The sequence below is a fragment of the Gnatocerus cornutus genome, chromosome 9, assembly GCF_029298725.1.
Source record: "Gnatocerus cornutus isolate USDA-ARS CGAHR chromosome 9, icGnaCorn1.1, whole genome shotgun sequence".
NCBI lineage: Eukaryota > Metazoa > Arthropoda > Insecta > Coleoptera > Tenebrionidae > Gnatocerus > Gnatocerus cornutus.
The window spans coordinates 6,938,943-6,966,588 of NC_142241.1; the positions used below are offsets into that span (position 1 = coordinate 6,938,943).

General features: G+C 33.4%; 4 protein-coding genes across 6 annotated transcripts; 2 read left to right on the top strand and 2 right to left on the bottom strand.

Annotated features, from left to right (window-relative positions):
- Positions 1-5,236: 5,236 nt before the first annotated feature.
- Positions 5,237-10,141, bottom strand: LOC148168308 (aromatic-L-amino-acid decarboxylase-like). Its single transcript, XM_088045076.1, has 9 exons — positions 10,038-10,141; positions 7,864-8,180; positions 7,456-7,815; positions 6,870-7,409; positions 6,653-6,818; positions 6,525-6,592; positions 5,741-5,940; positions 5,609-5,692; positions 5,237-5,449 (listed from the first exon to the last, which is right to left on the bottom strand). The coding sequence occupies exons 2-9, from the start codon at positions 8,176-8,178 to the stop codon at positions 5,290-5,292; spliced, it is 1,893 nt and encodes a 630-aa protein (XP_087901202.1). The 5' UTR covers positions 8,179-8,180; positions 10,038-10,141; the 3' UTR covers positions 5,237-5,289.
- A 1,056-nt stretch (positions 10,142-11,197) lies between these two features.
- Positions 11,198-15,920, top strand: LOC148168309 (tyrosine-protein phosphatase 69D-like). Of its 2 annotated transcripts, XM_088045767.1 has the most exons (17): positions 11,217-11,233; positions 11,296-11,363; positions 11,420-11,609; positions 11,658-11,926; positions 11,983-12,130; positions 12,836-13,008; positions 13,117-13,594; positions 13,646-13,797; positions 13,842-13,929; positions 13,981-14,060; positions 14,107-14,370; positions 14,416-14,537; positions 14,582-14,717; positions 14,764-15,204; positions 15,250-15,375; positions 15,419-15,576; positions 15,627-15,920. In XM_088045767.1, exons 3-17 carry the CDS (start codon positions 11,444-11,446, stop codon positions 15,844-15,846), a joined length of 3,021 nt encoding a protein of 1,006 aa, XP_087901893.1. In that variant the 5' UTR covers positions 11,217-11,233; positions 11,296-11,363; positions 11,420-11,443; the 3' UTR covers positions 15,847-15,920. The 2 variants fall into 2 exon arrangements, with proteins under 2 accessions (XP_087901891.1, XP_087901893.1); XM_088045765.1 differs by having other exon boundaries at positions 11,198-11,363.
- A 3,345-nt stretch (positions 15,921-19,265) lies between these two features.
- Positions 19,266-23,943, top strand: LOC148168310 (tyrosine-protein phosphatase 69D-like). Its single transcript, XM_088045764.1, has 17 exons — positions 19,266-19,292; positions 19,355-19,423; positions 19,474-19,663; positions 19,712-19,980; positions 20,037-20,184; positions 20,890-21,062; positions 21,171-21,648; positions 21,700-21,851; positions 21,896-21,983; positions 22,035-22,114; positions 22,161-22,424; positions 22,470-22,591; positions 22,636-22,771; positions 22,818-23,258; positions 23,304-23,429; positions 23,474-23,631; positions 23,682-23,943. The coding sequence occupies exons 3-17, from the start codon at positions 19,498-19,500 to the stop codon at positions 23,899-23,901; spliced, it is 3,021 nt and encodes a 1,006-aa protein (XP_087901890.1). The 5' UTR covers positions 19,266-19,292; positions 19,355-19,423; positions 19,474-19,497; the 3' UTR covers positions 23,902-23,943.
- A 556-nt stretch (positions 23,944-24,499) lies between these two features.
- LOC148168311 (facilitated trehalose transporter Tret1-like) lies at positions 24,500-27,625 on the bottom strand. 2 transcript variants are annotated; one of them, XM_088045926.1, is made up of 3 exons: positions 27,126-27,625; positions 26,113-26,190; positions 24,500-25,921 (listed from the first exon to the last, which is right to left on the bottom strand). In XM_088045926.1, exons 2-3 carry the CDS (start codon positions 26,174-26,176, stop codon positions 24,591-24,593), a joined length of 1,395 nt encoding a protein of 464 aa, XP_087902052.1. In that variant the 5' UTR covers positions 26,177-26,190; positions 27,126-27,625; the 3' UTR covers positions 24,500-24,590. The 2 variants fall into 2 exon arrangements, with proteins under 2 accessions (XP_087902052.1, XP_087902051.1); XM_088045925.1 differs by lacking the exon at positions 27,126-27,625 and having other exon boundaries at positions 26,113-26,206.
- Positions 27,626-27,646: the final 21 nt, after the last annotated feature.

The following is a 27,646-nucleotide window of genomic DNA, read 5'->3' on the forward strand; positions in this document are numbered from 1 at the left end:
ATGGATAAACCCAACACTCTTTTAAGTCCAGACAAAATTCTTTGGCGATTTTATTATGCAGACATGGATGAGTACTTTACATAATAAACATGAGAGACGTATAATTAAGAAGTTTACTGGGAATAAATTTTGGATTATTTTACGATTATGCAATGTGTACCAAATCAATCGAAATTCATTAAAATTTGAATAATTGGTACTGAAGTGCAAAACTTATTTCTTGAAAAAATTCGAGATAAAGATAAAGTTAGAATTTCTCCTCAGGATTTCAAGGTAAAATCCATTCATTCTGAGGTCTGTTGTTGAGGTTTCATTTAAAATAAATCAATGAATTATTATATAGAAGCGGTGTTTATCTCCTTTACACTCAAAGGTCATCACAATTTGAGTGGAAAAATTTATTTAAAATGATGAATACTTCACAATCTCTAAGCTTTTGCCCCAGAAAAATTAAAAAATACTGCTGTAATATTCCAATTTTGAAAATGTCTAAATTCCTATTTTATCAGGAACCTATTTTCATATAGATTTCATTCATATAAACTAAACAAACAAAATATAGAAAAAAATACATTTTTAAAATTATTGTCAAATTGGTGGATGCGCCAATTTCTTAATTTTAATTTGCGACTTGCATATTTATTTTACATTTTTTGATCTCACTAAATAGGTAAAAAAAATGTAGAAAAATCCAGAGAATGAAGGGGGAGAACGAAATTTTTAATTGCAAATTTGGTGGATCTGTTTTAATCAAATAAAATTTTGACTCTCCAGTTTTGTAAAATTTTCTAAATCTAAAAATTCTTTCAATGCTAAAGATCTCAGTTCTCTAATCTTTTTCTACGAAAGTCTTAAAAGCAGATGCTGTATTTCATTAATTTTTCTACTTTGGATCAATTCAAATTCGAATTATTTTCCACGTTACAAGAATTTAGTTTAATTTGGTTTGAGCCGCTTTTTAATCACAGAGTGATGGTTAAAAAACAATTAAACACACAAAATCGTCGTTTTTAAGTAATTTTGAGACATTTTTAAGTTCAATTATAATGTCATTTAGTGGAGCCAGCTTAGATAATTGTCAAAATATGAATATGAAATAAAAAATAGCGATTACAGCACCACTGTCATCTTTCCAAAATAACAACATTGCCATTTGGTATTATTTTTATTAACATGTAATAAAATATCAAATTCAAGGAAAATCTCGAATTAGTTTCAAATTTGCATAAAATATAATCATAAAATCTAACAATAACCACAGTCGCAAATCGTTTGTGACAAATCTGTAACGAACGCCTGCCAAAAGTTTAGTTTAGTTAACTTTTAGATTTTATTTACATTTCTTTGACGGAAAGTTTACTTCACAGAGAACAATGATTGCTGTTAAAATGAATTTTCATCGGAAACATACAAAGTGTGTGCAATGTGCTAATTACGTCAAAATCTTACAGCACAATCAAATGACATCATCAACAGTGGATTCCCCAGCTTTTCTTCGCCATTCAAAAAGCCGACAACCGGTTTCTTTAAAAAATCTCACGAACCCATTAAGATTCCAATCAGAAAGAAAACAATTTTAATAATTTGCGCACACAAAAGACAAACTGTGCCAAAAATCCCGATGAAAGTGGTTGAAACAATTTTAAAAGCAACGGTAATTAAAAATTAGCGGGCACTTTTTGAAAGTCATTGAACTAGAAATTGCAGGATCTGTTAAAAAGCATGACGAAATAGATAAGTGCAATGTCATTTTTGTGTAATTTGTAACATATTGACATTGCGGATGCAGAACCTTTTGTTCGCGGGTGATATTATCTGGTAAATTACTGGGTCGAAAACTATTCTAACGTGAATGGTAAATCCTTTTTTGCGGACGTCCGGGAGATGAAACAGGACCTAGCGAAATCTGACGTACTATCATACTCTGGATAAAGGAAAGTATGCGAGCCTGTTATTTCTACGCCCACCGCGGAAGGCCACTGCTATTTTGATATAAAAAATACGGTAATTAAACAAAATTTGCGCGGAATTTCTCAAGGCAACATCTCAGTCAGGAGTGACCTACTCAGGTCAACGTCTGGACCAATCGATTCGCCATTTCTTCCCAGAAATCGATGGTGAATCAAGAAATTTAACAGTGTGAAAGTGCAAGAGTATTTACAGACTTGGCGCTAAATTTTCTAAATACTGGGAATCGTTTTACAAGCACTTTGAGTTATATTTTATTAACCAAATTTGTCTAGCATGATTTATGGTTGACGGTTTTTCTTAATCGTACGACCTTGATGGTATTTTTATTACAATTTTTCAAACCACGACTTTTAATTTGTTATGGAAAACTGTCATCGTATCGTAAAATTTCCGTTTAACATTACCTCCATTATTTCTGTCAATGAACAGGTTCATAAAAATGATGTTGACTTTTTTAAACCGCCAGGGAAGCTGATGACAGAATTTCGGAAATTGCTCTATTTATTCACCTTTCTATTTATACTCTCATGGTGCGTCTTAATAAAAATAACAATAAATTGTGACTTTTTCAGAGATTGACAGTGGCGATTTAGTGATTGTCTGAATGTGTATTTATCCTGCTGTTTCCAGTTTTAGAATTTTGTAAACACTGAAAATTCACCTATGAAACATTTTAGGTATACGTCATTAGACCTACACTTGATGAGTAAGCACCCAAAAAGATCTGTCCACGAAAATTTTTCACGTGGGAAACTGAAAGGTTTATTACAAAATTTAGGGACACGAAAACTAGTTTCGGGTCAAGTCTAACCGAACGAGAAAGTGAGAGATGAAAATTGTGATAACAAAGGGAAACTATGATAACAATATGTTAATTCTTGTTTTTAACTGAAATCCGCTTGAGTAGGCGCACCGCTAAAATATGTAACAGTTCCTTTTTTCAACCGGACTTTATCAGTTCCTGTTCGTGAAATCGATATCCTTGATAGCACGTGTCGAAATTTACCAATTCAATTGAATGTCGTTACTTGTGAAACTGGACTTGAGCCAATGTCAAGACCAAATGACTAAGTATTTTGTCTGCTGCTTTTTTCTGTTACATCATAATAACCTGTAGCAGATTTATCATTTCCTTCTTTTCACGTTTAATTATATCCATGGGCGTGAACAGCCTTAAAATAAAGACCTATTAATCAAAGTCTTCTGTTCAGTAGATAATTTTACTCTCCAGCATATAAGAATGACGTCAGGAGTTTTATTGAGAGTCGAAGAATGGTAGGCACTGAATTTTTGGGCAGTGATTCCACATCTTTTTATAGGAACATTTTGCAAATATTTGGCTAATTAATCAAAGTGGAGCTTGCTATTGTCCAAATTGTTTTCCGTGGTCTTTCGAAAGTTATAAATAACTTATAATTATTAACTGTATTTTATTTTTAGCACAGACAGACTTCATAATTTGCATTATTTTACATAAATTTTTCTTAGACGAGTCATTTGGCCAGAAACGGTATTTTTTATTAATTATAAATTTTTATTGGTTGTGACTCATATAGTGAACCAGTTACCATTTTTGACAACAAATCTGTTACATAGTTAACAGAACCATTGATTAATAATGTTAACACTTTTTTCAGTTTACTAATTTGTCAGAACGTTCCCAGAAAAGAGCAATAAATTACCTATTTAACCAACAGGAAAGGTAAAACCGACTTTCTGAGAAAAAATATATTTGCGCCTATTCGATGTATCAATATTATTTGTCAGGACTTATTAGAAGAATGTCAAGAATTTCATTGTTGTAGCATGGAAACTCCCAGAGTTTCAAATTTTTATAGAAAATGTAGGAAATTTTTGGCAGCTTCTATAACTAAAAATTTCTAAAACGTGTTCCGTTTGTTCTTTAAATTTAGAATTTGCCACAGATAACGAAGAGATTTAAAGTTATAATCTAATGTATCAATATTATTTGTCAGGACTTATTAGAAGAATGTCAAGAATTATGCAAATGTAAAAAAAAAATAAAGAAACTTTGATCGCCACTTATTATCAAAAATAAAATTTATTTCCAAACACTGAATACTAATGCTACATCATCAGAGCGATGATTAAACTATTTAATTAAATTAAAATAACACCAAGATTTGATCCAACAATTTTCTTTGAGGATCACCACTTAGCTAATGCACTGAATTCTCAGAAAACACACAATTTGCAGGCGTGGTGTCCTGGTGTTTTACGTTGCTGAGAACAGCTCGCAAAATTTTATTTTTACGTAATGGACGAGTTGAAGCAGCTGAAGTGAATCACGATGCAGATCTTAAAATTGGTGACAGATCCCAATCTGAGTCAAGCACCTGTGGGGCCAATCCAACAACAGAACAACATAAGAGCACCCCAATCCACTGGTCCCATGTTTGGTGAAAGTTTTCTTTTTGTCTCGTACTTTCGCTCAAATTGACTTTGACTCACCAGGTACTACAATTCATCCCTTTCTTTTGTGTACACAACCTACAGACCGCTTTCTCATTCAAAACCCACCTAACGGTAAGCAGCTTCTATTGGTACTTGCATATTTTCCGAGAATTCAACAATAAATTGAAGAATGATCGAAGACCACGGAATTTTATGAGGATCCAAAAACTAGAATATGCGGAAAATTTTAAAAACTGGATTTTTTTCCAAAAACTAAAGATCTTTTTTAAATTTCCATTCATCATACCAACCATCATTATGCAAAATACAAGAAAAAATTACATCAATTACCTTACCAAACGTTAATACTAATAATTCTTTTGTTTCCATTTAGTTTGTAAACAAACTTTTTTATGATAATTTTTGTTATAACAAGCGAGTTTAGACTTTGCCCAACTCTAAATTAATTAGCGATATTTATTTCAAACCGCTTACAATTATAACGTACGACTTCATTGTTCTCTATGCTTAAAACCAAACAAAAAACAAATTTATTGTCGTTTTATCAATGTTTATAATTAAGTGTGAACTAATTTTTTCATTTTTATTTCATTTAACTTAAGTTTGTGGCACACATCTGTACCACTTTCATTACGAAATAAATCTGTCGTCACACATTCATGAATCCATAAATTTCTTGAATTAATATCGAATTATCGTCCGATTTTCATCAACAATGACGCACTTACTTTTCCATATTTCTCAACAAAATCCAGCTGCATTTACGATCAATTAAGTTAGCTCGTAGCTGCTACCAACTTTTGAACTCAATAAAACCAGTAATGCCAATTTTATTACTTTGCAAGCCTAATTTATTGTAATTATAAGGGGAAAGCGTTACATTTAGTGATTTTCATGTACTTGAGAAGACAGCAATTTTCTATTTAGAACCGGGGAGCGTTTTGGTGATTTACTATTTTCCCCTTCTGGGGACGGTGATTGCCCACCGTTGGTGGCTTTTCCAGTGGTCTTCAAGCGAACTTTAGTGTCGAGATGACGGAATCTGAAAGGTAAATATTGATACAGCCACATAACTAATTGAAGGACTCATAAGTAAAAACCGTTTTCTCGTTTATAGTCGCGTTGCGTGGAATTAGTAAAAATATTTCCGAGTAAAATTCTGGAGCAAGAGCACGTTTTGGGAATATTAATAAAGTCTCACCGAATGGGAACGTCGCTGCTGGTTCCATCTTCAGCAATTCCTTGGAATAAAAATGCCAAAGGCCAACTAATCCAAGAAGCGCTCCTGGAAACATAATTAAAATCGAACGAGAATCGAATTATTGATAATTACAGTGGCGGCTGAACTGTGACATTGCCATCGGGCGATTCCGCAGTTTCGGTCAAATGTCTTCTTGTCGCAGGCAAAGATTTGGCTATCGATGGATTGTATATCTTCGGATCACTGACCATACGCACGAAGAACGATCTCTTCTGAGCCAGAGTCTCTTTCTTTTTTCGTTCCAAAAGTTCAAACACCTCGTCCTGCAATTCCTTCAACCCAAATATTTGAGAATGAATTTGAATAATTTCAATCGAGAAAGCAGGCACAGTTGATGCTTGGATTTGTCATTTCTAATGTAGCTTTTACTCTGTGAGATCAGCAATTTCTAGCTTAATTAATTGAAGTGTTTCGGTTGAAATCTGACAGCTATAAATATAAATTACTTCATGAATTGCGTTCTAGGCTCGATTGTGATTCATCAACGTTTTGACTTTTTTCATTTTTGGTCTGTTTATTGTCACTTTGTTTATTATTACAATTAATAAAAAAGGAAGCGACATTGTTAACGTTTGTTTGTACAATTCGCCAGCGCAGATTTTCTGCTTTTTGGGTTCGAATTTGGTCCCGGCTATTCATAGCACAACAAAAATGAAAGTTCTTTGCTTTTAATTAACACAGCTAATACCCAAATTAGTTACTAGTAAATAAACTTAATTGCAGAAGTGATAGGAATTACGTCATTAAATGTGTATAAATGTAGCCGTTTTGAAAGCAAATAAAGAAGTAAACAATTACGTGAAATTGCTTACCGGAGAGAAATTGGACTTCAATGTTTAATGATAAAAAAACTTACTTGTTCTTTTTCAACCTGAGTATCTAGAAGTTCTTCAGAAAATTCTTTAATAACTTTCCAGGCATAATCTGGAAATTTTTTGAATACAGACAAGCAAGATTAAGCAGTAAATGAAGAAATGAATTTACCAATATCATCTTCGGTGGCGTTTTGTGCAACCACGCAAAACCGGATAACATATTTATCATTCACGTTAGCAGGTACCATGTGCAGTTTCCCCGAAGCATTGATATTAATCAATAACTTCTCATTAAGTTTGTCTGAGCCTTTCAATCTGAAACAAACTAACCCCAACTACAACGAATTAGATTAACAATTTATGTAATGAAAACTCTTCGATTTTACTTTGACGTCATTGCATATCTCGAATTTTTTATCCTGCAGCACTAACGACTCAAATATCTTCGCGAGTTTAATGTGGTGTCTGATGTAACCCTGCAATCCGGAAATTCCGTAGCTTCTCAGTACGAACCACAATTTCAGAGATCTGAATCTTCGGCTCAATGGGACTCCCCAGTGTCTATAATCGATGGTTGCATCTGAATATCCATGTTGGAGATAAAGCGGATCAACCACTAAAGCGGATGTTAGTCGAATCCGGTCACGTACCCACATTGTTGAACAATCAAAATTAGTCAATAGCCATTTATTGGGGTTGGTATTGAAGGAATCGGCGTATTCGATTCCAGAAAGGAGGTATTTTAATTCGGGACAAATAAAAGCGTTCCCAGCATATGCACCGTCAACGTGTAACCAAACGCATGGGAATTTGCGACAGATTGGGCCGATTTCGCCGAGGTTGTCGAAGGAGCAACAGGAAGTCGTGCCGAGGGTTGTGGAGACGAAAAACGGGATGAGACCCATTGTTTCGTCCTCTTCCATTGCCTGAAAATTAAGGGTTGGAAAAAAAGAGTTTCGTCAGGTTTAGTACCATCATCAGAGTGGACCCTCTCAGCGACGACTTCTCGTCCGGTTCTAAAATCCTCAACTTTACGAAACAAATCATTGCAGCTTTCTCCACGCAAGAGTGTGCTTCTCTGGAACAATACGCCATAAGTTTCGACAACAACAATCCTTCTTCAACGAAAGGATGCTGTTGTTTTAATCTCTTCAACGCTTGAGCTCGTGCTGCTAGCATCGAAACCAAAACGCATTCACTTGCAGAAGTCTGGATGACGCCTCCACCACGACTTCCTTCTTTAAACGCTAAAAATTGGTCTGGTAACCCTATCGCTTTACCTAACCAATCAAGAACTATTGTTTCGAGTTCTGTAAGCGCAGGACTTGCCGCCTGGAATTACTTTATTACTAAAAATAATGGTGGTGAATGTCCAAGTACCCAAGAAAAACCAATGCAACCGATCCCTCCTGAAAGCATGTCTCCCAGAATCGACGGAAACGAGTTTCCTGATGGGAAATAAGCATGAAAACGTGGATGTTGCCAATGGGTTACTCCTGGCATGATTTTTGCCTCGACATCGGCCATAATAGAGGCCCAGTCTTCGGGGTTGTTGGGGGCTTCTTCGGGGAGGAGTTTACGGAGATAGCCGGGTTCAATATTAGGAGTTACTCTGCGAGTGTGGAGATTTTCGTTATAGTTACAAATGTAGTCAATCATGTCTTTGCCTTTTTGTCGGAATTCGTTGCAGTCCATTTCTGAGCAAAAAGTTTCCTATTAAAGAAACTTTTAAAAAGTGACCTTCCAAACTTCTAATTTATCGATGTAGCATTAAAACTATAATAAGACTTTCAATTTTTGCAGCTCCTAAAAGTGAAAACTTCTAAAATTTGGTACGTTTGCTCTATAAATTTAGAATTTAGTACAGATAAGGAACAGATCAAATGTTAAACCTTTACCAAATTTCATTGCTGTAGCATTTAAACTTCCAGAGTTTCAATTTTTTATAAAAAATATGGGATATTTTTGGCCCTTTCAAAAATTGAAAATTACTAAAAAGTGCTACGTTTGCTCTATAAATTTGGAATTTAACACAGATAATGAAGAAATCAAAAGTTGCTACCTCCCAGAACTTCATCGCTGTAGCATTAGAATTACCAGAGTTTCAATTTTAAAAAAAAAGTGTAAAATGTTTTGGGCAGCTCCTAAAACAAAAAATTTCTAAAATGTGCTGGGTTTGCTCTCTAAATTTTAAATTTGACGCATGTAATGAACATATCAAAAGTTATACCCCCACCAAATTTCATTGTTGTAGCATGGAAACCAGAGTTTCAAATTTTTATAAAAAATGTGGGAAATTTTTGGCAGCTTCTATAACTGAAAATTTCTCAAACGTGTTCCGTTTGTTCTTTAAATTTAGAATTTGCCACAGATAACGAAGAGATTTAAAGTTGTAACCTTTCCTAATTTCATCGCTGTAGCATTAGAACTACCATAGTTCAGTTTTTATATAAAATATGAGAGACATTTTGGACAGCTTCTAAAACTGAAAATTTCTAAAATGTGGTACGTTTGCTTTATAAATTTGGATTTTTTTACAGATAAAGAACGGAGTAAAAGTTATACCCTCACCAAATTTCATTGCTGTAGCATTAAAACTTCCAAAGTTTCAATTTTTTTTATAAAAAATGTGGGAAATTTTTGGCTCTTTCAAAAACTAATAATTTCTAAAATATACTACGTGTGTTCTTAAAGCTTGAAATTTGACACAGATAATGTAGAAATCAAAAGTTGTAACCTCCCCGAACTTAATCGCTGCAGTATTAGAACTACCAGAGTTTCAATTTAAAAAAAACTCTAAAATGTTGGGCAGCTCCTAAAACTGAAAATTTCTAAAATGTACTACGTTTGCTATATAAATTTGGAATTTAATACAATTAATGAACAGATTAAAAGTTGTTAGTGTACCAAATTACATCGCTATAAAATTAAAACTACCAGAGTTTCAAATTTTTATAAAAAAAACTGAAAAATCTTGAACAGCTTCTAAAACTAAAAATTTCTAAAGTGTACTACGTTTGCTCTATAAATTTGGAATTTGGCACAGATAATGAAGAGATCAAAAGTTGTAACCTTCCTAATTTATATTGCTGCAACATTAAAATTACTACAGTTGCTATTATTTATAAAAATTGTGAGAAATTTTTGGTAATTCCTTAAATAAAAAACTCTAAAGGGTGTTACACATGTTTAATAAATTTGAAAATTGGCACAGTTGATGAGCAGATCAAAAGCAATAACTTCCCCGAATTACATTGCTGTAGCATAAAAAATAATTTTATAAGTAAAAAAAAAATCAAATCTAGACGCCAACGTTGAAAAATTTGATAGCAGTAGTTGAATTTAGGCAACAAACTTAACATTCAACGTAATAGTGGTGGTAGACCGAAGACATTAATATGTGGAATAAACAATTAAAAAAGATCAGTTCAAACAAGATCATTTAATTAATTCGGTGCATTCGATGAATATTAAATCTATTTAATTCAGAAGACCGGAAACTCCATTGGAGCAAACATGTGTTGCATTTCCCACAAAATCAACATTGTTCCTACCTGTTGCTTCCGTGTATCACTTTTCCTCGCGACCCACAAGTTTCACCACCGCAAGTCACCGTTTAACTCTGCGAATAATTCCTCCACCAAACCGCTGACTTCTTTCCCCAATAATTTTGCATCCCCGACTACAAAAGACCTTCTCCATCTAATTGACTTTTCGCACAGACGTAAAACGTGGAGGAATTTCACTCCAATCACCGACTTAAAAGAACCTCATTTTCACAACAATAGAAATAGCTTAATTTTTATCGGATTCTAAAATTAAATTTAAAGGATTTCCAGGGTTTTATTTTTTTATGGGTTTCTGCTGAAAATGCTCTTTTTTTTCTTAATAAAACCATAAAATTGCTTTAAATTATTTCCATATTTTTGTAAAAAAAGCTAAATGCGGAAAGAAAAACATCAATGGAAGCACAGGGTTAAATTTCATTTGCGTCGCTCGGAATGGGGTGCATTCCGATGAATTCATCCTTCGCACTCGAGTAGGGTACTGGATCGACCTCAATATCATGCCTTCGACATTCTATTAAATTCTTCTATAACGTCATTACTGATGCTGCGTTGTGGGTTTATCTCTTTTCAACTCGGAAGCCATTAGATGAACTCTTCTTCACGAGACGAAAAATATAAATAAAACACATTCCATTTTATTTCACGAGTACATCTTCAGATAATTAGAATTTATTTGGGAAGCGATTCTGCTTTTTTTAGAACTCCAAGAAGAAAATTGTTTTTTTAGGGGTGGACTTGGCATGGATATGATCTGAAAGGACTCAATTAAGCGGCGGTTATTTTTATACAAACAATTTAGAAGGGTTTTATTTTTATTTTAGGGAATGCATTATAAGGACGTGTCTTCATTCTTCCTTGTTGATTACACCAAGTTTATGGCGCAATGTAAAGACCACAACTATACAATGTTGCGCTGGAACTTGAAACGAGAGCTTTTTTCCTTTATTATTTATTTCAAATAAGTAGACGAGTTACAAACTTTGTTTCAAAAAAAACTTGCTTCAATGCACCAAAACAAATTTTGCTAAATAAATTGAATAAATAAAAGTATGACTAACTTTTGCATAGACACTTAATTTTTTTTATTGAAAATTGATATGTGTAACTTTATCTTATCTTGTTTATTGTGTCACCAGATAAACTAGTCATCACTCAAAATGAAAAAGGGTGTTATAAGTAAAGTAATTATTTAGTGATTACATTGACTATTTGCATGCAAATCTATAAACTTAAATTTCTTTAGTTACCATCATAAGGGTTTTCAATTGTCCTATCATCGCGATAAATTATTAACTCTACACATATATGAATGTAAGTCTGTTGATAAAGAAGTTGTATCTACAATTATTTGTAATGTGAATTTTTAGGTAAACTTATTTAAAATTATGTAAATGAAACTTGATTGGCATATCATGAAGAACATCCTGTTATTAGTTGTCTTTGGATTTACGAGCGTTTTCTGTCAAAATTACACCGATTCCATCAAGTTTTGTATAGCAAAAGATGACTTTGGTATTATGACTGCTGATCAAGAAGGAAAAGATAGCGCTTTTCTAGGTAATTCAATTTCATATGATCATTGACCACTGGAGCTTTTCCTTTTAGAAACCGCACATTTGAGAGTGGGCAAAACAACAAAATTCAACATTTTTTTTTATTCAAATTCTAATTGGAGTAAAGCAAACTCCATTCAAAATAGAACACGTTTAAACAAAGGTGTGTTTGATGAAAGGTGGGAATATTTTATTAATAATAAAGAGAACTCGATTTTTGAGTCAATATTAGAAAATTCAGAAAATAGATCTCTTTTCTTTAGTGTTAGAATTTATAATGACTTTAGTGACACCGTCAGTCACGATTTTAAAGAAAAGCAAGTGAGTTAAAAATTTTATTTTTGCTGTTTTCAAATTATTAAGTATACATGTTTCAGTGGCACCATTTACTTTTAAAAGAAAGCAGATTTTTTAATTGTGCAGGTTCTGCAAAGGATAATTGTTCAAATCCTATTGATGTACAAAATAACACGGACTTTTTTATTAAAACTGCAAGCAAAAAGAGCTTTTGGAAACTACACAACTGTAAGTAATACTCTTCCTACTTACACTATTTTACTTTCCGTATTCTGATATTTTTAGTATAAATGTTATGATTTCTTGTTTTATCTAAAAAATAGAGAACTGTAGAGTATAAAGAACCTTTTTTCAAACGTCAAAAAATTGACACATTATCTAGCTCAATTGTCAAGGTAAAAAATTCCTTTATATGCTTAAGCAGAATACAGCACTTTATATACTTGGGCTCCACCGTAACCATAAAAATGTTTCCATTGCACTATGATTCTACATGAATTTAATTTTTTTAATGTAAAATAAAGTAATTTTCTATAGTTTGCAAGAAATCGTATATTGTCGGCTTAGGTCGTTAAGTTGCTAAAACCATTTTGATTTTTTTTAACCGAGGTCGAGAAATCTTAATTCTTTACATATTTGGCGTAAAATCTGGGATTTGAAAATTTAGGCAATGAAAATAGAATCCTTCTTAATTCTGAAATAATAACACATGCAAGGATCCATCGCTGTACTATTTTGATATCTTTTTTATAAAATTAAAAACACATTTTGTTCAAAAATGGACTTAGCAACTTAACCTAAGCCGACGATATGCCATTCAGAGCAAAAATGGCTTGTGTGAATCACCTTTTAATGTCTGCCTCACTACGTTTGACAGGCTCAGCACACAAAGCTTCATTTTTGCTCTTAATGACATAATGTACTATTTTTTAGACACATATTTTTACACTGACAAGAAAAAAGAGAGGGAAAAAATTTACGAATCTTCAAAAAACTGTTCAGATGTTGTTGAAGGATGTATTCAAATATATTTAGCTTCATGCCAAGAATGTTTGACAACTTTAATATTTGAATCAGAAAACAACACTCACACTGAAAAATTTAACGTAAGTAAACGTCATGTACCTCAGAACTTTGTACGTATTAATTTATTTCATTTAATAAAAATTTAACTTTAAAAAATCGTCAAGATTTTTAACATTTTAACATTTTAGGGAACTGGTAATTGGAAAACAATAAAAATAAATTTGAATAAAATGACTAACATATCAACATGTTTTAATTTATCTATAACATCAAACACAACAGAACAGAATCCTAACGATTCTAGCACGCTGTTTTGGGCCATCGGTGATATCGGCTATTTATCATCCAGAAAATGTGAAGATAATAAACGATATTTGCAACTCAAGCAGTCAGACATAGAAGCGTACAATTTGACTTGTGAAAACGCAAACAATACAAAAATTGACTTCGTGTCAGAAGAAGTGTTTAAAAACTTAACGCAACCTCTACAATTAATGAAATATCCATCAAATATTTCAGGGATAGAAGAACTAGAACCATCAGTAACGAAAAAGGCTTCATTATATTATTTATTCGGTATTATTCCGATAGTTCTGTTAATTATCATGTTTGTTTTCGGGTTCTTGTACATACGAAAGGTAAAATTAGAAAGAAGAATACTAACAGGTAACACAAATAGCTCTCACACTCATTACTCCACTCAAATTAAATTTTTAGACGAAATAAAAGAACTTTTAGACATGAAGAAACAAGGTGAAACTGAAATGTGTTGTGACTGGACTCCTATCAAAACCGAAGTCTTTGCCGATTACGTACGGAACTCTTTTGGTGAAAACAGGACCCACAACGACATTGAAAAACAATTCAAAGTAAGTCAATTTAACTAAAGAAATAAATTAAGGGGATATTTTAGTGCCTTTCTATGGAATACTTAAAAGACGCAGAAGTTGGAAAACTACCGGGGAACGTCGAGAAAAATAGATATCCCAATATTTGCCCCTGTACGTTCTCTCTTTATTTATTTAACATTTGTCTTATAAAATTGTTTTTAGACGACGAAAATCGAGTCAAACTCGAAAAAAGCTTAACCGATCAAGACTCTACCGACTACATCAACGCGAGTTATGTCACAGTAACTTACCTTAAAGTGTTAATTAAAAATAACAGTTTCATTCTAGGGATATAACAGCGATAAAGAATACATTCTAACACAAAACCCTCTGGAGCACACTGTTCAAGATTTCTGTAAGATGATTTGGCAAGAAGGGGTCGAATATATCGTCATGATTACCAACCTGAATGAGAAGTTCTTTTGTTACTGGCCCAATAAAAACAAAACTAAAAGATTTGGTGACATAGAAATCGACACTGACGATGTGACGAGCTACGAGTTTTACACCCACCGCCAATTAACTATACGACGATTCGGACAATACCGAAATGTACGTCTATTTGAGAAACTACGAGTAGTAACATTGAAATTTCAGTTGAATCATTTACACTTCAATTCGTGGCCACAGGACGTTCTTTCGTCTCATATTTTTTTGCAGTTTATAAACCACTTGTTGGAAATTCCTCATATTTCAGCTCCGATAGTTTTTCACTGCTTGTAAGTTCGAGTTTTTTGTGGTTTAAAATTAACGAGTTTTTCAGAGCTGGAATTGGAAGATCAGCCACGATAGTACTGTGCGATATTGCTCTACGTACTTCCTCTATTAAAAATGTGCCACCTTTGTACGATATCGTCACTCAGATGAGGGAATGTCGGGCAGGGACAGTACCAAACTTGGTACGTCATTCAAATAAAGCCCAACTTTAATTAAACTGTTTTGTAGAGACAATATCAACTGGCGCATCTCATAATTTTTGATTTTCTTACCTACAAAAACTGTTCTATTGAAATTAACCACGATTTTGAAGCCTACTTCAGCAGACTAGTTGAAGGGAATACCACCAAAACCATGTGGTCTCAGTATTTAGAAAATTCAGATTGGATGTACGAAGCTATAACACCTTATAAAGTGTGCAAGAAGAACCGCAAAAGGAATCGGTACCCGGATGATAAATTGTTACCTGTGGAACATAGCAGGGTTGCACTACAGTACAAAGAACCTGACTATATCCATGCAATGTTTGTGAACAACTATAAACAACATAAAAGTTACATTGTGGCTCAACAACCACTCGCCAGTACTCTGTCAGATTTCTGGGTGATGATTCTTCAGAATCATGTTAAGACCATCATTAACGTCCACGAACTGGGTGCCCAACACAGGGTAATTTACTAACTTCACGAGAACCTTCTAAACAAAATATTTCAGGGTGACGTGCAATTCTACCCCACGCTAGAAAACGACGTGATAAGAACACAAGGGCAGAGCATTCATTTCAAAAGTCTCGATAACCACCTCCTCTTCGTGAAAGTGCACTTGCAAGTCTACTCAATGGTAGTAACCCCAAGAAGTAAACAAATTTTACGTTATTTTGCAGGATAAACTTCATTCGAACATCAGTCTGTACAATATCAGAAACTGGCATAAAATCAAAGCGATTCCAGAATCCACAGACGTGATTATCAACATCTGGGAATCAATTTGTGGAGGAAAAGACGGAAAGGTCCAAAATTTTCCTCTTCTTGTGTGTTGCGAGTAAGTTTGTTCTTTGCATTTCTTATTCAACTGGCAATTTTTATTTCCAGCGATGGTGTTGTCTCGAGTAGTCTTGTGGTTTGTTTCTTCTATTTGGTTGAAAAAATGCTTGAAGAACAGAAATGTGACATTGTGGCTGCGGTGCGAACTCTTCGCCGCTCTCACACTAATTTCATCAATTTCGATCAATTTGTGTTCTTACATCACTGCGCTTTAATGTATTACAAAAATTGTTTTCATAAATATTGTAAGAAAACATTAACGCTTTAAAGATTCTTTTTTTCGTAATAAAATGTGTTTAGGATTTTCTTATTTATGCCTAAATAAAATTGGAAATACATATCCATACTTATTTTGATAAAACACTAAAATGGAACCGTCTTATCTCCTTGTGATTTTTCAGGAACTTCTAGAGATATCTAATCCGTTATCAGTTGTTTATTCGTGACAATTTCACGTGATGGCGCCAGCGGCTCCAACTTTAGATTGCGATCAATATCTTTGTTCTCTTTATTTCTTATCACATTTTGCAATGTAGTCAATCATGTCTTTGCCTTTTTGTCGGAATTCGTTGCAGTGCATTTCTGAGCAAAAACTTTCCTATTAAATAAACTTTTAAAAAGTGACCTTCTAAACTTCTAATTTATCGATGTAGCATTAAAACTATAATAAGACTTTCAATTTTTGCAGCTCCTAAAAGTGAAAACTTCTAAAATTTGCTACGTTTGCTCTATAAGTTTAGAATTTAGTACAGATAAGGAACAGATCAAATGTTATTTCTTTACCAAATTGCATTGCTGTAGCATTAAAACTTCCAGAGTTTCAATTTTTTATAAAAAATATGGGATATTTTTGGCCCTTTCAAAAATTGAAAATTACTAAAAACTGCTACGTTTGCTCTATAAATTTGGAATTTAACACAAATAATAAAGAAATCAAAAGTTGCTACCTCCCAGAATTTCATCGCTGTAGCATTAGAATTACCAGAGTTTCAATTTAAAAAAAAGTGTAAAAAGTTTTGGGCAGCTCCTAAAACTAAAAATATCTAAAATGTGCTAGGTTTGCTCTATAAATTTAAAATTTTGCGCATGTAATGAACATATCGAAAGTTATACCCCCACCAAATTTCATTGTTGTAGCATGGAAATTTTCAGAGTTTCAAATTTTTATAAAAAATGTGGGAAATTTTTGGCAGCTTCTATCGTGTGATTCATTAGTGTGATTCATTAAATTTTCATTCTAGGTAGGCCGTGTATTTTGGACGTGCGTTGACTTCTTGTTCGATAACTAGCAAATCTCGCAAATATTAAGTCGAAACTACTGTAATGGTGTTAGTTACGACATGAATTTTGTTCTCAAAGCCAACTGCGAATGGAAATTTAATGAATCACACAATATAACTGAAAATTTCTCAAACGTGTTCCGTTTGTTCTTTAAATTTAGAATTTGCCACAGATAACGAAGAGATTTAAAGTTGTAACCTTTCCAAATTTCATCGCTGAAGCATTTGAACTACCAGAGTTTTAATTTTATATAAAATATAAGAGAAATTTTGGACAGCTTCTAAAACTTAAAATTTTTAAAATGTGGTAATGTTTGCTTAAAAAATTTGGAATTTTTTTACAGATAAAGAACAGAGTAAAAGTTATACCCTCACCAAATTTCATTGCGGTAGCATTAAAACTTCCAAAGTTTAATTTTTTTATAAAAAATGTGGGAAATTTTTGGTTTTTTCAAAAACTAAAAATTTCTAGAACGTATTACCTTTATAACTTTAGAATTTGACACAGAAAATGTAGAAATCAAAAGGTGTAACCTCCTCGAACATAATCACTACAGCATTAGAACTACCAGAGTTTCAATTTAAAAAAACTCTAAAAAGTTTTGGGCAGCTCCTAAAACTGAAAATTTCTAAAATGTGCTACGTTTGCTCTCTAAATTTGGATTTTAGTACAATTAATAAGCAGATTAAAAGTTGTAAGTTTACCAAATTACGTCGCTGTAAAATTAAAACTACCAGAGTTTCAATTTTTTATAAAAAAATCTGAAAAATCTTGAACAGCTTCTAAAACTAAAAATTTCTAAAGTGTTCTACGTTTGCTTTATAAATTTGGAAATTGGCACAGATAATGAAGAGATCAAAAGTTGTAACCTCCCCAAATTACATCGCTGTAATACTGAAACTTACACAGTTGCTATTATTTATAAAAATTGTGAGAAATTTTTGGTAATTCCTTAAATAAAAAATTCTAAAGGTTGTTACGTTGTTATGTTTTATTAATTTGAAAATTGGCACAGTTGATGAGCAGATCAAAAGCAATAACTTCCCAGAATTACATTGCGGTATCATAAAAAATACTAAAATTTTATAAGTAAAACAAAAGTCAAATCTAGACGCCAACATTGAAAAATTTGGGAATAAACAATTAAAAAAGATCAATTCAAAGATCATTTAATTAATTCGGTGCATTCGATGAATATTAAATCTATTTAATTCAGAAGACTGGAAACTCCATTTGGAGCAAACATGTGTTGCATTTCCCGCAAAATCAACATTGTTCCTACCTGTTGCTTCCGTGTATCGCTTTTCCTCGCGACCCACAAGTTTCACCACCGCAAGTCACCGTTTAACTCTGCGAATAATTCCTCCACCAAACCGCTGACTTCTTTCCCTAATAATTTTCCATCCTCGACTACAAAAGACCTTCTCCATCTAATTGACTTTTCGCACAGACGTAAAACCTGGAGGAATTTTACTCCAATCACCGACTTAATAGAACCTCATTTTCACAACAATAGAAATAGCTTAATTTTTATCGGATTCTAAAATTAAATTTAAAGGATTTCCAGGGTTTTATGTTTTTATGGGTTTCTGCTGAAAATGCTCATTCTTTCTTAATAAAACCATGGAATTGCTTTAAATTATTTCCATATTTTTGTAAAAAAAAGCTAAATGCGGAAAGAAAAACATCAATGAAAGCACAGGGTTAAATTTCATTTGCGTCGCTCGGAATGGGGTGCATTCCGATGAATTCATCCTTCGCACTCGAGTAGGGTACTGGATCGACCTCAATATCATGCCTTCGACATTCTATTAAATTTTTCTATAACGTCATTACTGATGCTGCGTTGTGGGTTTATCTCTTTTCAACTCGAAAGCCATTAAATGAACTCTTCTTCACGAGACGAAAAATATAAATAAAACACATCCCATTTTATTTAACGAGTACATCTTCAGATAATTAGAATTTATTTGGGACGCGATTCTGCTTTTTTTAGAACTCCAAGAAATAAATTGTTTTTTTAGGGGTGGACTTGGCGTGGATATGATCTGAAAGGACTCAATTAAGCGGCGGTTATTTTTACACAAACAATTTAGAAGGGTTTTATTTTTATTTTAGGGAATGCATTATAAGGACGTCTCCTGATTCTTCCTCGTTGATTACACCAAGTTTATGGCGCAATGTAAAGACCACAAACTACACAATGTCGCGGTGGAACTTGAAACGAGAGCTTTTTTTCCTTTATTATTCACTTTAAATAAGTAGTCGAGTTACAAACTTTATGTTTCATAAAAAAATTGCTTAAAACTTTTGCTTATTTAGACATTTTTTTTTTCATTGAAGATTGATATGTATATCTTTATCTTATCTTGTTTATTGTGTCACCAGATAAACTAGTCACCACTCAAAATGAAAAAGGGTGTTATAAGTAAAGTAATTATTTAGTTATTAAACTGACTATTTGTATGCAAATCTATAAACTTAAATTTCTTTAGTTACTAACATCAAGATCTTTCAATTGTCCTATCATCGTGATGAATTATTAACTCTACACACATATGAATGTAAGTCTGTTGATAAGGAAGTTGTAATTATTTGCAATGTGAATTTTTAGGTAAACTTATTTAAAATTATGTAAATGAAACTTGGTTGGCATATCATGAAAAACATCCTGTTATTAGTTGTCTTTGGTTTCACGAGCGTTTTCTGTCAAAATTACACCGATTCCATCAAGTTTTGTATAGCAAAAGATGACTTTGGTATTATGACTGCTGATCAAGAAGGAAGAGATAGCGCTTTTATAGGTAATTCAATTTCATATGATCATTGACCACTGGAGCTTTTCCTTTTAGAAACCGCACATTTGAGAGTGGGCAAAACAACAAAATTCAACATTTCTTTTGATTCAAATTCTAATTGGAGTAAAGCAAACTCCATTCAAAATAGAACACGTTTAAACAAAGGTGTGTTTGATGAAAGGTGGGAATATTTTATTAATAATAAAGAGAACTCGATTTTTGAGTCAATATTAGAAAATTCAGAAAATAGATCTCTTTTCTTTAGTGTTAGAATTTATAATGACTTTAGTGACACCGTCAGTCACGATTTTAAAGAAAAGCAAGTGAGTTAAAAATTTTATTTTTGTTGTTTTCAAATTATTAAGTGTACATGTTTCAGTGGCACCATTTACTTTTAAAAGAAAGCAGATTTTTTAATTGTGCAGGTTCTGCAATGGATAATTGTTCAAATCCTATTGATGTACAAAATAACACGGACTTTTTTATTAAAACTGCAAGCAAAAAGAGCTTTTGGAAACTACACAACTGTAAGTAATACTCTTCCTACTTACACTATTTTACTTTCCGTATTCTGATATTTTTAGTATAAATGTTATGATTTCTTGTTTTATCTAAAAAATAGGGAACTGTAGAGTATAAAGAACCTTTTTTCAAACGTCAAAAAATTGACACGTTGTCTAGCTAGCTCAATTGTCAAGGTAAAAGTTTCCCTTATATGCTTAAGCAGAATACAGCATTTTATATTACATACTTGGGCTCCACCGTAACCATAAAAATGTTTCCATTGCACTATGATTCTGCATGAATTTAATTAATGTAAAATAAAGTAATTTTCTAGTTTGCAAAAAATCGTTTATCGTCGGCTTAAGACGTTAAGTTGCTAAGTCCATTTTGATTTTTTTAACCGAGGTTGCGAAATCTTAATTTTTAAATATTTGTCGTAAAATCTGGAATTTGGAAATTTAGGCAATGAAAATAGAATGTTTCTTAATTCAGAAATAATAACACATGCAAGGATCCATCGCTGTACCATTTTGTTATCTTTTTATAAAATTAAAAACGCATTTTGTTCAAAAATGGGCTTATCAACTTAACAATATAAGCCGACGATATGCCATTCGGAGCAAAAATGGCTTTTGAATCACCCGTTAATGTCTGCCTCACTACGTTTGGCAGGCTCAGCACATAAAGCTTCATTTTTGCTCTTAATGACATAATGTACTATTTTTTAGATGCATATTTTTACACCGACAAGAAAAAAGAGAGGGAAAAAATTTACGAATCTTCAAAAAACTGTTCAGATGTTGTTGAAGGATGTATTCAAATATATTTAGCTTCATGCCAAGAATGTTCGACAATTTTAATATTTGAATCAGGAAACAACACTCACACTGAAAATTTTAACGTAAGTAAACGTCATGTGCGTCAAAACTTTATGCGTATTAATTTATTTTATTTAATAATAATTCAACTCTAAAAGATCGTTAAGATTTTTATCATTTTAACATTTTAGGGAACTGGTAATTGGAAAACAATAAAAATAAATTTTAATAAAATGCCCAACATATCAACATGTTTTAATTTATCTATAACATCAAATACAACAGATCAGAATCCTAACGATTCTAGCACGCTATTTTGGGCCATCGGTGATATCGGCTATTTATCATCCAAAAAATGTGAAGATAATAAACGATATTTGCAACTCAAGCAGTCAGACATACAAGCGTACAATTTGACTTGTGAAAACACAAACAATACAAAAATTGACTTCGTGTCAGAAGAAGTCTTTAGAAACTTAACGCAACCTCATATAATGAAATATGTATCAAAAAACATTTCAGCTACAGAAGAACTAGAACCATCAGTAACGAAAAAGGCTTCATTATCCTATTTATTCGGTATTATTCCGATAGTTCTGTTAATTATCATGTTTGTTTTCGGGTTCTTGTACATACGAAAGGTAAAATTAGAAAGAAGAATACTAACAGGTAACACAAATAGCTCTCACACTCATTACTCCATTCAAATTAAATTTTTAGGCGAAGAAAAAGAACTTTTAGACATGAAGAAACAAGGTGAAACTGAAATGTGTTGTGACTGGACTCCTATCAAAACCGAAGTCTTTGCCGATTACGTACGGGACTCTTTTGGTGAAAACAGGACCCACAACGACATTGAAAAACAATTCAAAGTAAGTCAATTTAACTAAAGAAATAAATTAAGGGGATATTTTAGTGCCTTTCTATGGAATACTTAAAAGACGCAAAAGTTGGAAAACTACCGAGAAACGTCGAGAAAAATAGATATCCCAATATTTGCCCCTGTACGTTTTCTCTTTATTTATTTAACATTTGTCTTATAAAATTGTTTTTAGACGACGAAAATCGAGTCAAACTCGAAAAAACCTTAACCGATCAAGACTCTACCGACTACATCAACGCGAGTTATGTCACAGTAACTTACCTTAAAGTGTTAATTAAAAATAACAGTTTCATTCTAGGGATATAACAGCGATAAAGAATACATTCTAACACAAAACCCTCTGGAGCACACTGTTCAAGATTTTTGCAAGATGATATGGCAAGAAGGGGTCGAATATATCGTCATGATTACCAACCTGAATGAGAAGTTCTTTTGCTACTGGCCCAATAAAAACAAAACTAAAAGATTTGGTGACATAGAAATCGACACTGACGATGTGACGAGCTACGAGTTTTACACCCACCGCCAATTAACTATACGACGATTCGGACAATACCGAAATGTACGTCTATTTGAGAAAATACGAGTAGTAACATTGAAATTTCAGTTGACTCATTTACACTTCAATTCGTGGCCACAGGACGTTCTTTCGTCTCATATTTTTTTGCAGTTTATAAACCACTTGTTGAAAATTCCTCATATTTCAGCTCCGATAGTTTTTCACTGCTTGTAAGTTCGAATTTTTTGTGGTTTAAAATTAACGAGCTTTCCAGAGCTGGAATTGGAAGATCAGCCACGATAGTACTGTGCGACATTGCTCTACGTACTTCCTCTATTAAAAATATGCTACCTTTGTACGATATCGTCACTCAGATGAGGGAATGTCGGGCAGGGACAGTACCAAACTTGGTATGTCATTCAAATAAAGCCTAACTTTAATTAAACTGTTTTTTAGAGACAATATCAACTGGCGCATCTCATAATTTTTGATTTTCTTACCTACAAAAACTGTTCTATTGAAATTAACCACGATTTTGAAGCCTACTTCAGCAGACTGGTTGAAGGGAATACCACCAAAACCATGTGGTCTCAGTATTTAGAAAATTCAGATTGGATGTACGAAGCTATAACGCCTTATAAAGTGTGCAAGAAGTACCGCAAAAGGAATCGGTACCCGGATGATAAATTGTTACCTGTGGAACATAGCAGGGTTGCACTACAATACAAAGAACCTGACTATATCCATGCTATGTTTGTGAACAACTATAAACAACATAAAAGTTACATTGTGGCTCAACAACCACTCGCCAGTACTCTGTCAGATTTCTGGGTGATGATTCTTCAGAATCATGTTAAGACCATCATTAACGTCCACGAACTGGGTGCCCAACACAGGGTAATTTACTAACTTCACGAGAACTTTCTAAACAAAATATTTCAGGGTGACGTGCAATTCTACCCAACGCTAGAAAACGACGTGATAAAAACACAAGGGCAGAGCATTCATTTCAAAAGTCTCGATAACCACCTCCTCTTCGAGAAAGTGCACCTGCAAGTCTACTCAATGGTAGTAACCCCCATGAAGTAAACAAATTTTACGTTATTTTGCAGGGTAAACTTCATTCGAACATCAATCTGTACAATATCAGAAACTGGCATAAAATCAAAGCGATTCCAGAATCCACAGACGTGATTATCAACATCTGGGAATCAATTTGTGGAGGAAAAGACGGAAAGGTCCAAAATTTCCCTCTTCTTGTGTGTTGCGAGTAAGTTTGTTCTTTGTACTTCATATTCAACTGGCGATTTTTATTTCCAGCGATGGTGTTGTCTCGAGTAGTCTTGTGGTTTGTTTCTTTTATTTGGTTGAAAAAATGCTTGAAGAACATAAGTGTGACATTGTGGCTGCGGTGCGAGCTCTTCGCCGCTCTCACACTAATTTCATCAATTTCGATCAATTTGTGTTCTTACATCACTGCGCTTTGATGTATTATAAAAATTGTTTTCATAAATATTGTAAGAAAACATTAACGCTTTAAAGATTCTTTTTTTCGTAATAAAATGTGTTTAGAATTTTCTTATTTATGCCTAAATAAAATTGGAAATATCCATATTTATTTTGATAAAACATTAAAAAGGAACCGTCTTATCTCCTTGTGATTTTTCAGGAACTTCTAGAGATATCTAATCCGTTATCAGTTGCTTATTCGTGACAATTTCACGTGATGGCGCCAGCGGCTCCAACTTTAGATTGCGATCAATATCTCTGTTCTCTTTATTTCTTATCACATTTTGCTTCAAACCAAAAATTCAAAGCATCTATTTATTTATGGAGAGAATAATTCAAAAAACCTTAAGAAACTGAAACATTCAAGAATGTACAGAATGTACATTCGAAACTTTAAAAATTTTAAGAATGTCAAAGATCTGATTTTAATAATTCAAAAAATGCTAAGAAAAGCTAAATCCAAAAATTTGAAATACTCATCTAAATTCGTAAAAATTTAGATATAAGAGCCACACGTAAATATTTTCGTAAATTGTACACATCTTTACCACATCTTGGTGTTAATTACTTAATTTTATGTAATTAAGTAACTAAAAACAAAAACTTCCTAAGAATGATAATAATGCGCATATTTTTACAATTTTATTCAGCAAATACATTACAAAAACAAATAAATATAACAGTCTTATAAAATCTATTCTAGACATTGTGATTGTCAGCTTATCTACTCAAAATCTCTTGGATTTCCAACAGTGTTGTCCCTCTCGTTTCAGGAACCACAAAAACTACGTATAAAGTAGCAAATGCCATAATCCCGGCACAAATATAAAATGACACATGAGCCCCAAGAGTATCGTTTATAATAGGGAAGAAATATGTGACAAGAAAAGCGCACGACCAACTTGTGGCAATAGCAAACCCATTTCCTATTCCTTTGATTTCTGGTGCGAAAAGCTCGCCCATGAGCAACCAAGGTACTGGGCCGTACCCGATAGAAAACGCAATCATGAAGAAAACAGCACTACCAATTGGTAGAAAACTAAGATGGCTAATATCAAGATTCAAGCGTTGGAGATGGAAGTACATCCCGAGACTAGTCATGAAGAGTACCATCCCAACGGAAGACAACATCAAAAAGAATCTTCTATTGGCTTTTTCTATGATGAAAATAGAAGCGTAAGCAGATAGAACTTGAACTAGTGCTATTATAATTCCAGCAATCTCAGGAGCGATGCTGCTGCCGGCGGCTTTGAAGATGGGAACAGTGTAGAAGACCACGGCGTTGACCCCGCAAAGCTGTTGAAACGCCATTACTGGAACAACGGACAGAAAAGCTCTCCTGTTGGCTTTCGACAAAAAGATGTCTTTCAAACTTGCGGAGTTTTTCTCCGAGTTTTCTATCTCTTTGTGTATTTCTTTGAGTTCAGTGTGCACATCATAGTTGCTCCCTCTGAGTCCAGTCAACGTCTTCTCAGCGCTTTCAAGTTGCTTCCGTTTCACTAAATAGACAGGCGTTTCCGGCATGAAGATAAAACTTCCACCGAAGACCACAGCAACGACTGCTAGAATCATTGACAACACTCTCCAACTCGTGAAAGAACCAAACACACAAGTTAATAAAATCCCCGAACAGAGAAACATGTTGATGAAAGATCCTAAAATCCCTCTAACTGAAGACTCCGCTATTTCACCAATGTACATAGGACCCACGACACAGATCGCACCAGTTCCAATACCAGCGAAGAATCGACCAACGAGGAGAGTTGTGGAGTTCTGAGCAAATATTATCAGGAGCCAGTTTAACAAGTAAGTTAGCGAGAGGGTCAGGATGACTTTCTTTCTTCCAAATTTGTCAGCGAGGTAACCGGCGGGGATTGCAGAAACCAGAGCTCCGATTGAAAGCATTCCTCCGATTGCAGCACCCTCGGAGTTTGAGAGATAGAAAGATTCTGTATCATTAGAAGATAAGTTGTGATGGACTTCGGAGAGTTGAGAAAGAGCCGGGGAGGTCCAAGCCAAAGAGGTTCCAGCACACAGCGCGCCCATCGAAACTGGAAAATTCAAGTTAAAAAAATAAAACTTAAAAAGACTTAATGTTGTTTGGTTGGGGATTTGAATGCGTGTCTTTGCGTTATTTGATGATTATGTTAAATCAAAGTTAAGTTTGAACACTCTTATCTTTTGACTAAATGACTTAAGGTTTTTACAAGAAATTGTATAAAAAATTGTAATAAAATCCTACCTGATGTGGCCGCAATATACTGCCTCAGCTTCTGCCCTGGCGTCTTGGTAATTGGAGGAATCATCGGAGTTTGATACTCTGCATCAGTATCCATTGTTAAAACAGAATCACACAATTTCTCGGAATTTAATACAACAATGAATTATCTCGGAAAGGATTTACGCTTTAAATCAATACTGCTCTTTTATAAGGTGCCCTAATAAACGAGTTACCCTCTCTCTAAATATCTTATCTTATTTAGTTTGTCAAGTATGGATTTTTAAATTTCAGCCGCAAAACAATATAAATTGTGAGAATATTGCGTCAAAATTATTTGTTCAAAATATATGGGCATAGGTGAATGTTTTATTGTTGTCAATATTTAAGAATGTAAAAATTGAACAAAAATGAGGATTAAGATATATTTCGCAAAAAAAATAAATTGGTCCCAGTAAATCCTGATTAACAAAGAACCAAAAACTTACGTTTTTTAAGATGAGGAAAACTAAACTGAGAGAAATTGGGACCCCCCATTGCCCTGTCTTTATGCTGACGTAATGAAGGTGTTTATTTAAATCATTTTACCCGTTCTCTGCGTAGAATCTCAAGGAAAACCCACAAGTCTGTACAGAATTTTTATTAAAAATATCAACATTGAGATCATATTTACAATTTACAAAAAATGACTAGTGTTTCAATACTTAATGTCTGTCTTTGGTACATTCAGAATTCGATTATAACAGATCGTTGCATTAAAGTTTCGACTTTTAACAACATTGCCACGTTTTGACCACAGTCTAAAATTCAGCGGAAATTTACAATGAAAAACAGTAGCAACGGGAAGGAAGAAAGACCAATCTAAAACACTCCAAATTATCTGATCCAAATCAATCAACTTAAGCAAATAAATCGTTGACCTGCTCCGGAATTCTTTTTCGGGTTTTATCACCGCACTTGACTTTCTATCTACTTTTTGAGAAAACAAATTTTAAATTTTCGAATTGAAGGGCGAAAAGTACGTAAACTATTGTTACCTTTTTAATACTGCTTACAATAGACAGCACTGACACTGCACTCTTTCAAGTTATCTTGTTTTTCACTCGTCGCGGTGTTGAGTGTTTATATTTATTAGAGAGTTTGTTGTTGGGAAATCTAATTCCCGTAACATTTTTTATCGGATTTCGGTGGAACTGAACGAAAACATTGTTAAAATTTGTTGTTTTATTTTGGGAGGAATTGTGCCGATTTATGGTTTATGGAGAAACGAGATGTTTCGAGTAAATCGACTATTGCTCTGTTTACCGTTGCAGCAATTATTAAATGCGTTCTTTTTATGGTAATGGAAGAAAGGATCACCGTTGCCATTATTATTTCTATTTGAAATTAACACTTACTAAATCTTCTCTAAAAGTCGAAACACAACTCGAATAAAGAGATTAATAGTTAATTTCCTAATTGTTTATCATCACTTTTTTTTTGAGGTAACAAAAAACTAATCCGGTGGCGTTATTACCATGGCCAATTTGAAATATAAATTATGGATTTAGAATGGTGC

Excerpts from the sequence above, each read along its gene's own strand:
- LOC148168308 (XM_088045076.1), bottom strand. The coding sequence starts at position 8,178 with ATGGACTGCAACGAATTCCGACAAAAAGGCAAAGACATGATTGACTAC. Across the intron at positions 6,819-6,869 it reads AGATATGCAATGACGTCAAA|TTGGGGTTAGTTTGTTTCAG; the intron begins GTAAAATCGAAG and ends AATTCGTTGTAG. Across the intron at positions 5,693-5,740 it reads GTCACAGTTCAGCCGCCACT|GAGCGCTTCTTGGATTAGTT; the intron begins GTAATTATCAAT and ends TTATGTTTCCAG.
- LOC148168309 (XM_088045765.1), top strand. The coding sequence starts at position 11,444 with ATGAAACTTGATTGGCATATCATGAAGAACATCCTGTTATTAGTTGTC. Across the intron at positions 14,061-14,106 it reads TCAACGCGAGTTATGTCACA|GGATATAACAGCGATAAAGA; the intron begins GTAACTTACCTT and ends GTTTCATTCTAG. Across the intron at positions 15,376-15,418 it reads ACTTGCAAGTCTACTCAATG|GATAAACTTCATTCGAACAT; the intron begins GTAGTAACCCCA and ends GTTATTTTGCAG.
- LOC148168310 (XM_088045764.1), top strand. The coding sequence starts at position 19,498 with ATGAAACTTGGTTGGCATATCATGAAAAACATCCTGTTATTAGTTGTC. Across the intron at positions 19,664-19,711 it reads AAGAGATAGCGCTTTTATAG|AAACCGCACATTTGAGAGTG; the intron begins GTAATTCAATTT and ends TTTTCCTTTTAG. Across the intron at positions 21,852-21,895 it reads ACATTGAAAAACAATTCAAA|TGCCTTTCTATGGAATACTT; the intron begins GTAAGTCAATTT and ends GGGATATTTTAG.
- LOC148168311 (XM_088045925.1), bottom strand. The coding sequence starts at position 26,206 with ATGGATACTGATGCAGAGTATCAAACTCCGATGATTCCTCCAATTACC. Across the intron at positions 25,922-26,112 it reads GTATATTGCGGCCACATCAG|TTTCGATGGGCGCGCTGTGT; the intron begins GTAGGATTTTAT and ends TGAATTTTCCAG.